Source organism: Apus apus, chromosome 10 (assembly GCF_020740795.1).
Source record: "Apus apus isolate bApuApu2 chromosome 10, bApuApu2.pri.cur, whole genome shotgun sequence".
Classification (NCBI taxonomy): domain Eukaryota; kingdom Metazoa; phylum Chordata; class Aves; order Apodiformes; family Apodidae; genus Apus; species Apus apus.
The window spans coordinates 19,397,123-19,412,003 of NC_067291.1; the positions used below are offsets into that span (position 1 = coordinate 19,397,123).

At 39.4% G+C, this 14,881-nt stretch overlaps 1 protein-coding gene across 11 annotated transcripts in view; it reads right to left on the reverse strand.

The window, feature by feature from the left end:
- MEGF11 (multiple EGF like domains 11) overlaps positions 1 to 14,881 on the reverse strand; it is a 254,581-nt gene that overhangs the window by 156,075 nt on the left and 83,625 nt on the right. For all 11 annotated transcript variants that reach the window (XM_051628083.1, XM_051628087.1, XM_051628080.1 and 8 more), the window contains exon 6: positions 12,559 to 12,651. In XM_051628083.1, the coding sequence (XP_051484043.1) occupies positions 12,559 to 12,651 (93 nt within the window). The remainder of the gene's footprint in view (positions 1 to 12,558; positions 12,652 to 14,881) is intronic.

Consider the following 14,881-nt stretch of genomic DNA (forward strand, 5'->3'; position numbering starts at 1 on the left):
GCTATACTGCTAATACTATTTTTTAATGTGTGAAAGACTTACGGAAAAAGTAGAGCTCAGACTTTTATCTGCAGCAGAGCACTGTGTGGCAGCCTTTAATCACAAATTAGGAGTGAAGCCAACCTGGATCTTAAGTTGAGGAACTGTTTTGGTTATAAGACAACTGGAAGAAGTGTCTTCTCAAAAGGCAGTCTTATTATTGGATTTAAACCAATTAATTTATAAGACTTTTCTAAGAAAAAGTAATTAATATTAAAACCAGTATTTTTTCTCCATTTCTGAGTACCCTCTGTGCTGCCTGGCTGGCTTGGTACTCTGACAAATCAAACAGAAGAAATAATTTTGAGTTTGATCTATAAATTTTCCCTGCTCTATCCAGACAATGCTTTTCATAAAACTTGCAGGAAAAGTTGAGAACTTTGACCTCTCTACCAACCTTTTAGCTTTGGGTGAGTTGGTCTTTGCAGGAGACATGATAGACACACACGATGCTTGCCTAAGTTTCCTTCTGTAATCATACTAGAAGACATTTCTGATGAGGACAGTTGTGCCTCCTATAAAGAAACAACTCAGAAATGTTAAATATCGAGTTCAAACATCTGACAACGGCTGAGTTTCTGTTGTCTTTTATACGAATCCAGAATAATTCCACTTGTGTAGATCTGTGTTAATGAAACTGTGATCAAAATGTGATCCAGTGCTCTCCTGAGATGCAGTCTTTTACAACAACAAAGGAAATGAAGCAAGAGAATGAAAAGTGAAGTAAAAAACTATTGAACTTCCAGATACAAACCAACACTGGGATAAATATTACTGCTGCTGATTTCCTTTCCATTAACCACAATGTGCTTTTCCTCACAAAGAAGAAGTGGTTTAATACCATCTATCTCTCTCCTAATGGATGAAGTGTGGAAGATGCCTTCAAGCAAGTTAGCAACTCAGCTGTGCCTCAATTTGTTATAGTCATATACAAAGAAAAAATGCACTTCCTATTACATTCAAACATGTGACATCCTGGAAGAACAACTCAGCATCTGGACATCTATAACACAGACTGCAACATCATGACTGCATGTCAAACTAATGAATTAACATCATCTCTTTCTGCCAGAGAGAGGACACACATTCGCTATGGAACCACATCATTTGATCTCGCTAATTTAATGAGAACATCTGATTTCTTTTGTAGCAGTTTTCATCTGGAAATTCCAGTGTCCCACACAAAGGAGGTCAGGCTCACCACTTCATAAACCAGGTGAGATTTAAGCAGACAATAGGAAGGGTAAGAAACCCTTACCTCTATTATTATCATAAATCTCTGCTGTTTCCTGTTTTATCTGTTTCTGTTAAAAATTGAACCTTGCTGACTCATTTCACCCAATCTATCCTGCATTTGATTCATACTTTTATTTTTTTAAGCATTCTGGACAGAGCCTCTATAGCCTAGCGGTCTCTGGCCTTCCCATGAGCAGGGACTGGATGAAAGGCAAAGAAGCTATTGAAAATGACAAACTACAGAGACTTTTTTGTACAATGACCACCCTCCAAGATCAAAGAAAGAGCGTTTTATCTCTCTTCTTTCTAGTGGGTGCCCACAAAGATCTTTCTGATACAAAATACTCTCAGTAATAATACACACATCATTTATATTTGGCATTTACTATTCTTCCTAATGGGGTCTAAATCCTTCTTGCAAAGCACACACCAAAGCTCTGAACGTGGTTAAAACCTACAAAATAGCTGTGGATGAGAACCTTTTCCATACACTTTTCCATCTTTCTCCAGTGAAGTCCCCTTAGTTCTTTAAGCTGAAGTCTGTGTAGCAGCAGGTCTCTACTTTACTCCACAACCCAGAAACTCAACACACATTGTTATTATCTGACTCTACTCATCTTTTAGGTCACTGATCATATTTCATGAGTTTTCACAATTACAAAAAGAGTGCCACCCATATCTGTGACACTTGGGTCTCTTCCCAGCTTCCCTGACAAATGGCCTTCAGCATGCCTGCTTGAACAATATTCAGGTCTTTTGAACTCTCATTTTCACTCCCAAACTTTCAGATATTCTGCTGGGTTAACACAGACATGTTTAATAAATAAAATCCCTACACTGAATCAAGTCTTTCTGAGCTGTAAAGAAATGACTGGAGGATGTGCTTATTATACACCATCAATTCAAGATAAGCCAACAGTGTATGGAAGGGTTAAGACTGAAGTTGTGTTTCCATGAGTACAGCAATACAAGTGAACTTTTCACTGTAGAAATTTTCCTTAATGTGCAAAATGTCTGGTATTTCACCTAACATTTTTGTCAGTAACAAAATAAAAACTACTGAAAATTGCACTTTGCTTGCTTGCACTATCCTTCCAGACCAAGAAAAGGCAGTTTTGGCAACTGAATGCACTATAATGGTAGGACATTATATGTGGTAGGACAAGGGGTTATGGTATTAAACTAAAGAGAGGAGATTCAACCTACATAGAAGGAAGCTTTTTTTTTTTTTTTTTTTTTTTTTTTTTTTTAATCATGAGGGTGGGGAGACAGTGGCCCAGGTTTCCCAGAGAGATGGCAGATGCCCCATTGCTGGAAACGTTCAAGGTCAGGTTGAATGGGACTCTGAGCTCCCTTCCAACCCAAACTGTTGTATGATTCTGTATCACCTTCCCTGTGCTCTTCTAGGATTTGGCCTCTCTTCATAACTGTATGTTTGTAATCAGTGGTTATGCTACAACAATCTCCTCTGGAGTGTCAGGTATGATGCTAAAACACCATCTGCTCATTTATTTCCTTTAGTCACAACTTGCTTTCTCATTTCATATGCTTGTCCTTGCAGAGGACTATGGGCCCTCTACCTTCCCTGCCAAAGCCAGATTAGCAGTAAGAGTAAAATGCTCACCTGTGAGCAGTGGCATGAAGAATCTGTCCTGCCAAACCCTGGATTACAGTCAGATATGCACTTGTTAAGCCCTCTGCTATTTCATTATTTCTCTCCACATCACTGAGGCAGACAAGCTGTCAACAAAACTCAGCTCACTGGGGTGCAAGATATCTGCTCCTGTGAAAAATCCTTTTTCAGTGTTTTATAAGGACTATCAGTGAGGACCAGGGTATCATTGGAGTGGTCTAGGAGGGATTTTCTTGAGTGTCATTTAGGAAAACAAGATTTCTCAGAGAAACTTTTGAAAATACTTCCATTCAAAACTATGTGGTCATGCTTACAACCGCACAAACACTGGGTAAACAAAGAAAACTCCCTGAAACGTTCCCATTTTAGACACAGTGATTTAAGGTCATCCTGGCCCACTCCTGGCACTGAGAAGCTATTAGAAATGCAAATGATTGTAAGGCTATGGTAAAAAGAAACTCCAAAGAAAAATGTTACCTACATTTCATCAGTTCAATGGCACATCCATCTCTAGGTTTTGCTCTAAAGGAGGTCTCTTATTCATACACAAATACTTCATTGACATAGAAATAACTTTTAAACCAACAAATAACAGAATGATTGCCTATTCTGTCATATACCCATTAGGCAGTGGAGTAAATCAGTGCTATAATCCTCTCATTTTAACCTGTCATGTTGCATCACTTCTGCATAATCTTCTGCAGATCTGATCATCACATCTCTAAAGTTAGTAAAGCTGCCTCCAGGCTATATTTTAAGTGCATCCCACCCAAGACACCAAGACCAGCTGCACATTATAACCTCACTCATCTTTAGCAAAGATATTAATTGCTGGCTGAGCTGCTACCAGCACTGCTGCACTCCACCATCCGTTCTCAGCTCTGATACAGGCCCAGTTAATCCACTTGATGAATATACTCAACTCCCACAGAAATCAAAAAGAAAAAAGGACTCTCCACCTCGTGGAGGCTTATCTAGGATCACACCAAATCAGGGTGAAGTCTGAGCAAAAAATTTTTGCATGTAACACTTTCCTTCAGCAAAGACTCTGCCTACGTTCAACACCGGGGCAGCGAGCAGGAGTAGGAAGGGAGGGGACAGGAATGACATGGACTGCATTTTTGGAAAGCTGTTCAGTACAGTAGCCAAAATACAGTCAAAATAGGCCCTGCTGTAATTCTTTTAAGGTAAAGTATTTTAGTAAATTTGTTTGTAAATGCTGGAATTTACAGCTGAACAAAGAAACAGTCACTAACAGGGAAAGCTATGTGCTTTCTCCCTGCAACCTTCCCCCCATGTCAGGGTAAACTCCCTGATGTTCCTCAAATGAATTTACTGACTGCCTCAGCTCTAGGGTGTCAGTGCCCAGGAAGCCTTCTATCTAGTGCTAGGTGGTGACTGACTGCTATTTCTCAGCAAATTTTACCTGCTGAGCACCCGAGGTAAATTTCAAGTCTCATTTCTGAATGGAACCTTTTATTTCCCTTTTTGACTTTAAGAAAGGGAATTCTGCTCTTTTCTCCAAGTGACAGCTCTTTAGTGATCAGGCCATAAAATTATACCAAGGGTACTTTTAAATTGATCTACAGTCTGTTCATTTGTATAGTGCACATGTAAAACCACGTTATTGTAAGATGCTTCAGCAATGAAATTTAGCATTAGCAATTTGTTCATTAGAAAGGATATTTCAGTAGGTCCTCTCTTTTACAGCTATTACCCTATCTAAAGTGAGAAAAATCTCAGTCAAATTAATAAAACAACTTGTCACCAATGCTGCCTTTCCATGAAGTCTCCTCCGCTCTCATCAGTTTGGCAGCCAAGGAAAGATGCACGTGAGCCAAATTCTCCCTTGCATAACCACACAAAACCTGCATGGAAAGGCATTTAGCCCATTCAGTACTAGTAACCATGGTTTCGTTTACTGAAAGTTATCCTTAAAGTGTAAAATCTTAGTCAGCCACCAAGCCATTCCCCAGGTAAGGGAGTAGCTTCATGATAAAGTTCCCTTCCAGATGTGGCAGGTGTGCTCAGAGTTCAGGGGCTCTGCTCTGGGAGGGCAGGCTGCTCTGCACTCTCACCAACACCACTGTCCTGCTTTGGTACAGAATTTCCACCTGTAACTCTACTGGCTCCCACAGGTTCACACCTGTTGCTCTGTTCTGAAATCTAACTGGGTTTTCATGCTCCCTTTTGAATCCCCAGTTCCTGACATACTGCCCTAATGACAGGCAAAACAGGAGGTTTCATACAACAAGGTTTGCCCACAGCTCCTCTGGTCTTTTTTCAGCATTAATTCAGTGTTGGATTCAGAGAGCCAGCAGACTGATTTTTCCAGACAACCAGCATATACAATTGCCTAATAATTCATGTACATAAAACACAGAATTCCCATGCTGCTAATATAGAGCTCTCCAGGGGCTGGAGAGTGGGTAAGTGTGAGATGATATGTCCATTGATATGCCCAGATAGCCATTAGGTCTTAAACCTGGCCTCTCACCTCCCATTTGCAAGCTATGTGCCTTCAATCAATGTGTATCTGTAATTCTATCACATTTATAGCTATGAAATAGTTGGTTATTAATTATATAACAAGTAGAATTTTCAAAGTATCATTTATCTAGATTAGGAAAGACTCCTTTCTGTATGTCTTTTATGCCCAGCACTCAAGGACTAGATCAATACAGGCATATCTGTTGACCACTGCAACTAAGCACATAAATCCCTGCAGCCCCAGCCTGGATCTACACAGCCACCTTCTTTACAGCAGCATAGAGAGAAACTGTGTGTAGATAGAAAGACTACAAGATGAGAAAGAGAAAGACTACAAAATGGTGCTGCTATCTCAGGTCAATTTAGAAGTCAAACTCTTATCTTGCAGCAGCCTCATCAGCTACTGCTCTGGGTACAGAAAGTTCTGACAGATCACCCAATTTTTAAATTAATAGTCACTCTAGAACACAACTCATTAGAGGCTTACCTCTTAAACCAAAACAGCCAAACATGGACAGAACTGGGTGCTATAACAGAGGAGACAATTGTGGTAATATTGTAATCATTACATATAATTGTGCAGATGTATTCTGATAACATTTTACATTTAAAAAATATATTTATTAGACAACTGGAAGCCTGTTGAATTATATACGCCAATTATTTTCTTAGCATATCTCTGTCCTCTGTGGTCACTGACCTGTGATCATGCTCTGCAGGAGACCTGTTTCTTGATAGTGGTGAAGATGACACTGGTCTTAGTTCATTGGGAAAAGCACATGCCATTGTTCAGCCTGCATGATATTCAGTAACTCTTGGTCCCTAAATGAAAACTTCATGTGATTTCCCCCTCTCATCTCTTAAGTTCCCATTCAGGTAACAACATAAGCATTTATCTAACTTACTGACTTTAAAAGGACTATTCATATGCATGAAGCACATTGCTGGGTCAAGCCTCAGGAGCAACAACAGGCACTGGAAGGCAGAACTCCAGGGACTGGAGCAGACAGAGTCAGGGCAGCTCAATCGACTCTTCGTTTACAAGAGACAGTCTCAGAGGAGGGCTGGGACTGCTGGGGGACAGGACCTGTCACTACCTTGGCTTTGGAAACAACCAGCTGACTGAAGGAAGTCCTTTCCCACACCCTGACAGGGAAGATAAAGATGAAGGTGAAAAGTAAAAGGACATAGGGTGCTCAATTTCTATTTTTCACTCACTTTAGTACAAAACTCAGGACAACTGGCAATGGATCTATTAATCATCAATGAATCACAAAGAAGTACAGAAAGTAATTTCTTCCCAAAGCAAATCTTAGATCTGCTTTTCCTTTTCCAGAATGAACTGTTGCCCTTTGCTCAGTCCTGTTACTGTGGGAAAAGCCAAGGCTAACGTGACTGTCATACCTTTCCATAAGGTTGCAGCACCTCCAAAGCAGTTAGCTCATGGAAGCTTAGAGGACACTGTCAAATCTCTATGAGAGTGAGGAGAAACTGCCACAAACAATTGAGTAGATATTAATGGCTTCAGCAAGAGACAAAATATTCCCACTGAATGAAAATGCAGCCAAATTATCTGTGTAAAAATATAGACAGGACATGCTGCTGTGCTGCTAACTGCACTGAACAGCAGCTTGTGTTTACATTTTTCCTCCCTGGTTACAGGCTGTCCTGCGTAGGCTGAGCCCAGGAAGATACGCTGCCATAGAGGCTGCTTCACACAGGCCACCTGGGGACACAGGCCCAAGGGCCTGGGCCCAACATCCAGCAGAGGCAAAAATTAAACATGAGCTGTTTACCTGGTTACACCAGTTCAGCAGTGGTTGAAGGGAGCTGGATGTTTTTTAAGGAAGAGCAAATTGTTAGAACTGGAAGAGAGAGAAATCAATTCCACTGTGTAATTGCTATGGCAAGATCCTTCTATGAGCCTCATTGAAGCTTGTTTTTATACATTTGCATCTCTTTGCATGATGGGTCTGCAAATCAGAGGAAAATTAAGCTACAATTTGAGTTCTGCTTAAATGAAAAGTGTATTAAAACTTTAAAGTCCACATGCTATGGATATGAAAGTCTGTTTCAGCTGAAGCATTAATTAAGCCTACATCCACAACTTAAAACAGATCTTTAGAAACTGCATCTAGACTCAACAGCTGGAGGGACAAATGAAATACATGGACTTGGGTGGAATCAGAAACCTGATGCCTGGTTCTGTCACCTCAGTTGGCACTTGGATACAACAGTCCCCGTGATCCAAACCCACAGCAGAGTCAAATTCCCACACAACAAACAGGGCCAGACCCTGAATCTATGTAGTGGCCCAATAACAGTTTAGAACAGCTGAGGACTTGCACCTTTGCACTTCTTTGGTGGGTCTTGGTAGTTTCCCAGTCAGTCCTATCCTAAAAACCAGAGGACAAAAAATAAACTAACGGTTACAGCAGATCAGTCCCTGACATTAAGCTGAATTTTAGTTGAGCCTGTATTCACAAACCAGGAATCTTTCTTTTGAACTTTATTTCTTCTTTGGAAATAGTTCAAAGCATTTTGAGAACACAGAAGCCAAAATGAAGCCTGAAAAACACCACAGACTCCCTTTAAAACATTCTTATTTTTCTCCTGAGATTTCTACTGTTGCTTTCCCTAGTTTGTCAAGCAACCCCCCTTCCCATTCAGCCAAGTATCTGCAGTTCTCATTCCTCACAAGTCTCAAAACGGAAGCACTCCAGCTGCTCTAGGGCCATCCCCTTAAATGTGATCTTGCTGTGATGTTACACCAGCCTGTTGTTGTGACCTTGGCTATTTTTGATAAAGACATCAAGATGAAATAGGTCCTTGCTCTTAATGACAGTTTGTACAAAAAATCCTTTATAAAGCAAAATAAGTTATCCATGTGTGTACATTACTGATCAGCCCACACCAGACACCAATATCATCATCTCTCTTCCTCGGGTGACTTAGTATGAGGCAAGATGGTTTGGCATTATTATGCTAATATCTCTTCAATTACTCTTAGGGCAAGTACTATATTTTCTTCTGAAGCTAATAGCAAAACAAACATTTTTTTCTTCATTACAATCCCTGTGTTTGTTCACTCTGAAATTTCCCTGACAGGCACACATAATTGTGGAAGGTTCTTGCTTTTAATTTAAGGCTCTTGCTCTGAACTTCCTTTTTCCGAGCTATTGTGCACCCCTTCTAAGCAGAAAGATTTCCCCACACTGAAAAATGCTCATGAAAGCAAAAATGGCCTTCAATAATATTGCCTGATGAGTTTTGGCATTTTGAAAGATAGGCCACCTTGCTCCTCATAGCCCTGATGAATTCAATGAGATGCTTGTTTAGATTTCACTGAGAATGTTTTAGCTGTTTCTTCAAAACTGACTCAGCAACATCCTTAAGCACCTGCTTAACTTAAAGCAGATGAAAAGTCCTGCTCATGTGTCAAGCCAAGGAAATGCTTAAGTGCTTTGCTGGATTGAGGCCTAACAGCTTGCAAATACAGATGGCTATTATCAAGACCCAGAAGAGGCCAGGTAACCACCAACAGTCAATTATATTCCTACCAGAACATCAAGCCAGCATATCATACTGTTTGAAGTTAATTGCTTTGAAATAATTGGACAGGTGAGCAGGTAAGTTCACACAGAGCATTTGCAATTTTCCTTTGTCTTTAAAAAAACAACAGTGCAGATTGCATGGACAAAATGAGCATGATTTTAACAAAACAAGTTGAAAGGGAAAAGGTATGGGATTTTGTTTTACAGACCTTTCCTTTTAAACATCATTAAAACCTTGAAAACATTTTATCCAAGAGCTTCTTTATTTAATACCTCATTATTTCTCTTTTTATTGTTATTGTAATCAAGCCTTAATACATTGCAGCTTTATAGCATGAAATCAAGGCTAGGCCTGCAGGCACTGACAGATGTACAACAGCAAGCAGTAAAACACAGGTAGAAAGGCATGCAGAGCTGAATATGGCACAGGGTTTTCCTTTAATTGTTTAGCAATTAATCTGAAGTTATCTTAACCTTGACAACAGATGAACCCTAACATGTACCATGATCACTGGGAAGCTGCACCAAACAGCAAGTTTGGTGATTGTTGTCTGAATTTTAGAAAAGCATGAAACAAAGTCTGAGAAAGATTATTAAATTGTTTGGATGACTGGAGGCTGTAACTATTCAAAATATTTAACTGAGTATATACTAGCCAAGGGTTAACGCTAGCACCAGGAACCTGCATTTAACAGCAAAACCTTGCCTTCCCAGAGGAAACATGTCAGAATTCATACCCCCTCCTGGTGGAGGCATTCCTTGCACCCAGTCAGAGAAACAACTGGATCTCACTTCTGCTTTTGAAGTGACACTCAGACCTTATGCTGGAGCTCTGCTTATGGCTGAATTTCACCCATCAAACCAAACAGAAGTTATATGTCTAAATTTTTGAAAGTTATAATGGTCTGGTCTGCAGGAGGTTGAAATACCATCTCAAAAAGAGAGAGTGTCCCCAGGCTTTTTCCAACAACGACAACAGACGACCCTCAGGTGTGCTCTACTCCTCAACATTGCTTTCAGGAGACAAAATTCAGGAAACAATTATTGCTCCTGGGAGATTTTCTAAATTAAAAGGGAGTGCTTTGGTTAGCAACCCCTTTCCCAGTAAAACAGTTTAAAATAGCCAACAGTAAAAGCAATATGCCTGTGACTTAATAAAACCACTGATACCAAGGACCACACAGGGAAGGTCAGTGGCCCCAGGGGGAGCAGGGTGGTGCTCATACAGCATCAGATTCAGTTTCTCCAGAGCACATCTCTGCAGGGCCAGCCATTTAGAAACATCCAACGAACCGTATTTGTCATTGCAAGCATGTAACTTTCATAGCAGCTGCCCAATATTAATGAAGTAACATGAAGAAGGCACAGGTACTACATTATTCCAGCAGAAGTGAAAAATGTCATCCACACTCTTACTGGCTAACAGTAAGATGTGACTCTGTATATGGATCACCAGTGTATGAAAAACCCAGTTAACCAGTTAACCTCAGTTAGGGAAAGGCTCCCAGCTCCTCTCTTAGGAATACTCAGAGTAACACTTGCAGTGTATACAGCTGATATCCCTTCTATACCTCATAATTTAAACAAAATCTCCTAACAATAAAGAGGCCAGTCATCCAAGTTCCTAGTGCCAAGCACTGAGGTGAGCAGCTCTCCCAGCTGCACTAAGAGCTGCCTCCTGTGAGGCCACTCACACGCATTGCCCTGGACAGTGCTTCTTCTCAGCAGACCTCAGGACAGGAGCGTGTGTTGCCCAGCATGTAGCAAATGGAATGGAAGACAATGGGCACTGTAGCCTAGCGAACACACTAATTATATTAATAAAATGAAAGCTTAAATTTTGAAGCTAATCCTGGGCTATCATTTATAAAAGTTAACAAGGCATATTTAATTTAGGAATTGGCTAACGCTTCTCTTCCCAGCGCTGAAACCTCATAAATGAAATATACTGGATTGCTGCCCAGTGCGGAAATAAAAGTTATGAATAATGTTTCTATCTCAATCATTGTCAGTGCTTTAATATTCCTAATTACTTTAAAAAGCTAAATATTCAATATAGGGAAAACCTTCTTTTTTCTTTTTATCTTCACTTGCAAGATTAGTGCAATTTAATAAGACGCACTGGGTAGTTTTATAATCCATGAGACCATTCTGCACTTTGACACCTTATCCTTTCCTCTTTAGCTTTACACAGAATCAGGTGCTTGTTCCTCTTTGTATAAATGCATGTATACATATATACAACATATACCTGTATAAATATATACATCTATATCCGTATGTTCACAGTATCATAGTATTTTGGTTTCTCATCTTTTAAACTTCTCTAAGTGTCTGAATACTCCGTGGCTGTTAGCTCAAACCTATTTATTACTAAAAAAACACAAAGGACAAAATTGGCTCCTGACAGTCTAGACAATATTTTAAAGTTGGAGATACTATTTTTCTTCTAAAATATTGTTATAGATATTCAGTATGCAATGTTGCCTAATTTTCGCCTTGTTTTCCTGTCAGGAAAGACCAAAATGTTGCTTCAAAGCCCAAAGCAGGGCCTTTGATTCTCTTCCTCTTCCCTGCTCTCTCCCTATTGCCTTTTCTGCTGTAACTGAGGAGGCATCAGCAAAGCTGCAGACAAAACACCAATAACTTGACCAGAGAAGAGTATTCAGCCCAAGTCACATTCAACTCCTTTTCTAACAATTCCTTTTATAGATCCCTTTTCTGTTATCTTTTTGCCTGGTAATGATGCCTCTTTTTAAAAATCAAATCAATTTGGGAGAAAGGGAGAAAATAAAAGCAAAATGAAACATCCATTCAGTAAATGACTCACTGCATCCTTCTTGGTGCAGTTTTATTTACTTGCCTGACACACAAATAGACTTCAATTACCAGGCTGATTTCTGTGATGCCAATAATCTATTGGGTCTGTGTTCCACAACACCTCGGATGCTTGCGCTGGGAAGAGCTCTTTCATTCCAGCCTGAACTAATCACATAGACTTTAACTTATCATTACCAATTAAGAGAGTTAGACATACACAGTTCCTCCAGCTGAGAGAACCGAAAGCCTCAAGTGTGAATTAATTTCTTAATAAAAGGTGCAGAACTCCCACCTCAACCACTTCCCCAGCTCCTGCAGAAAGGATAATTTGGGGTTTGGATTTCAAGTCAGAAGGTAGAATCGGGGCTGCATGAAAAGTTGATGGCAGAACTCCCACTGGCTTCAACAGGACAAGGATTCTGTCTAGAGAGCATGCTTTCCAAAGCACTTCAAGTATTCCATGAAGTATTTAATAAAGAATGCGTTGTAGTAAAGATTTAAAAGAGAAAAATTCTATGATAGAGATATATTCTCTTTCTTGGTATCCCAATAACAGGATCAAAAGCATTAAGAGCATCCTCTGCTGAACAGTTCTTTGTAAAAACAAGCAAAAACCCCATTATCATAGGAGAGGTTATTATCAGGTATTAATTGTTGCAAAATAATCAACCAACAATCTTCATCTTTTTCCCCTAACGCATCCAAGTTCTAAGGCCACTGCTTTATTTAAGGCCTTTTTTGAATAGCAGCATGTATCTTAGTCACATTTTTGTAATCTTTACTCACCACTGGAGCAATCAGTGCCTCCCCATCCTGGTTCACAATGACAAGTGTCAGGAGAAACACATCTTCCATGCACACACTCCTCTGTGCAGAGTGCTGTTAAGGAGAAACAATACACAGCACGGTGACCATATTAAGTGGTTGGCAAACATGCAATAAACTTTGCCTCAGAGGGCAGTATTTTATTAAAAAATATTAAACAAAGCAAACACAAAAAAGTAATTACTTGCAAGATTTAATTAATACAAAGTGACCAAAATAAAATACAGGTCTCTTGACAACAATAAACTAATTTGTCACTTCAGCTCTTTCTAATAAAAAGCTCCAACACCAGAAATTACTTTGGTTAGCAGCTTTGCTTCATCATAACATTTTTACTGAACTTACATTATTATTATATTACAGAACACCAGCTTCTTCTATTGCCCTCGAGTTCATAAGATATTTGAAAGATATTTAAAAATATTAACGTCCAAAATAGATGTGTAAAAAGTAGCTGAAGAAGAAGAAATAGTTTTACTAGATGATGGAGTAACTGTAAGGGCAGCTTTGTCTTTTCAAGGTTGTCAAGTTTTACATAACTACAATGTTCTGTAACTTTTTTGTTCACTGCTGGATTATTGAACACTCAATATTGTCCAGGTTCAAACTTTGAAAAACTGATTGGTTTTACTGTCTCATTTGTCAGTTGACTAGAAATACACATGGCAGAATCTCCTTTTCTTCTCACTGAATAGGAACAGATCATGGTTTTAAGACTTTTCTTCTCCTGTGCTGCTTTGGTGTCTGATTTGCTTTCCAGTGTATGCCAGCATGCCTATCACATACATAAAATCACAGACAATACTGAATAACTACCCTAAACTTTCCTGCTTACTACTGTATTTCCGCTTTACGACTTAGGGCATTTTTAGATCAGCTGGGAAATGTGGATGTTGTGCTTACTTAACCAAGAACTGGTTGAAGCTGAACTATAAAAGGCTTATTCCAAGACAAAGATTAATTCATTCTTGTCTAAAACAGCCAGCAAAGCTGATTTGGGAAGGAGGCTTGTGTAGCTGTACTGAAAACCAGGCTGAACTGCCCAATTCCCTTTGAATCAGCCAGTGAACCTTCTTAAAGTTACACTGGGCCTGCATATGAAACACCCTTTCAGTGTCCAGTTCTCATGGCCAAGTGCTTTCCACCAGTGTCTTGTACAATTCCTTCTCTTTGGACATTCTGTTTGGACTACCAGACTGGATCTCATCTTGAATCTGCACTCAAGGCTAGTATCAAAGCTGATGGAAACATTTTGCTATCTATTCTGTGTTCAGGTCATTGCAGCCCAAACCCAATAAGCTAATCATAATGTAATTAAATCCAGCTTCAAATCACAAGTGAAATTTGAACTATCCTATGAGAAAAATCTTCCTGCTTTTTATCCATCAAATCACACATGACCGGTGTTTAGAATGTTGCCTCATTATAACGACTGCAAGATCTTTCTAGATTAGTCATTTCCTTTCTGGGTTTGCTGCATGTCAAAAGCCCAATTAATTCTTATTTCATATCTCATGTTTAGACAGTATTGCAGGGGGCATGAAATATTGATAGCTAATTCCCTAGTCACTAATTGTCTTAATCTTTTGTGCATTTATTTTACTTGTGTTAGGGTTTCTGAAGACAGTGAGACATTCTAGACTACAGCTGTAGGATTAAATTCAAGACAGGGTATCACAAACCCAGGACAAAGAAATACACACTTTCATGCAGTTATTTAAAAATGCCTGGTTACTATGATAAGAAGCCCACGTACAGAACGGCCACAAACTTGTAATTTGTTATTATCAGCAGAGTGCACTAAAATATACACAAGATGGTGGGATAGTGATACTTGGACAATTCTGCCCCATGTGGCTCTAAGAACACAATTCTCATTGATGCAACATTTACAACTTAGTTTTCTAAAAGGTGTGGAAATTGTGAGATTTTTCTGTTCCCAGCATGGATATTTACAACAAGAAAACATTCTTACATGTAAAACCTGCAACTTTATCCTTCTAACTAGGCCAGGTTCTCAGCTGAAAGTACAATCTGTGATCAAGAATTTTGATGGTGAACTACTCCTTCGCTCTCTCATGTAACAAAACTTTTGCTCATTACTGATTTAAATTCAGTTGATTTAGCCATACAAACACTTCACACTTTAAGTCTGTTCACACAGATATGAAGTAAAGATGACTAATTAAGCTAATAACGTTTACTTAATTACTTGTCTATGGACAGAAGTGCTGACTTCTGTACTAGTGCTTCAGTCCCTTGGGAAGAGTGCTATGTGAGAATC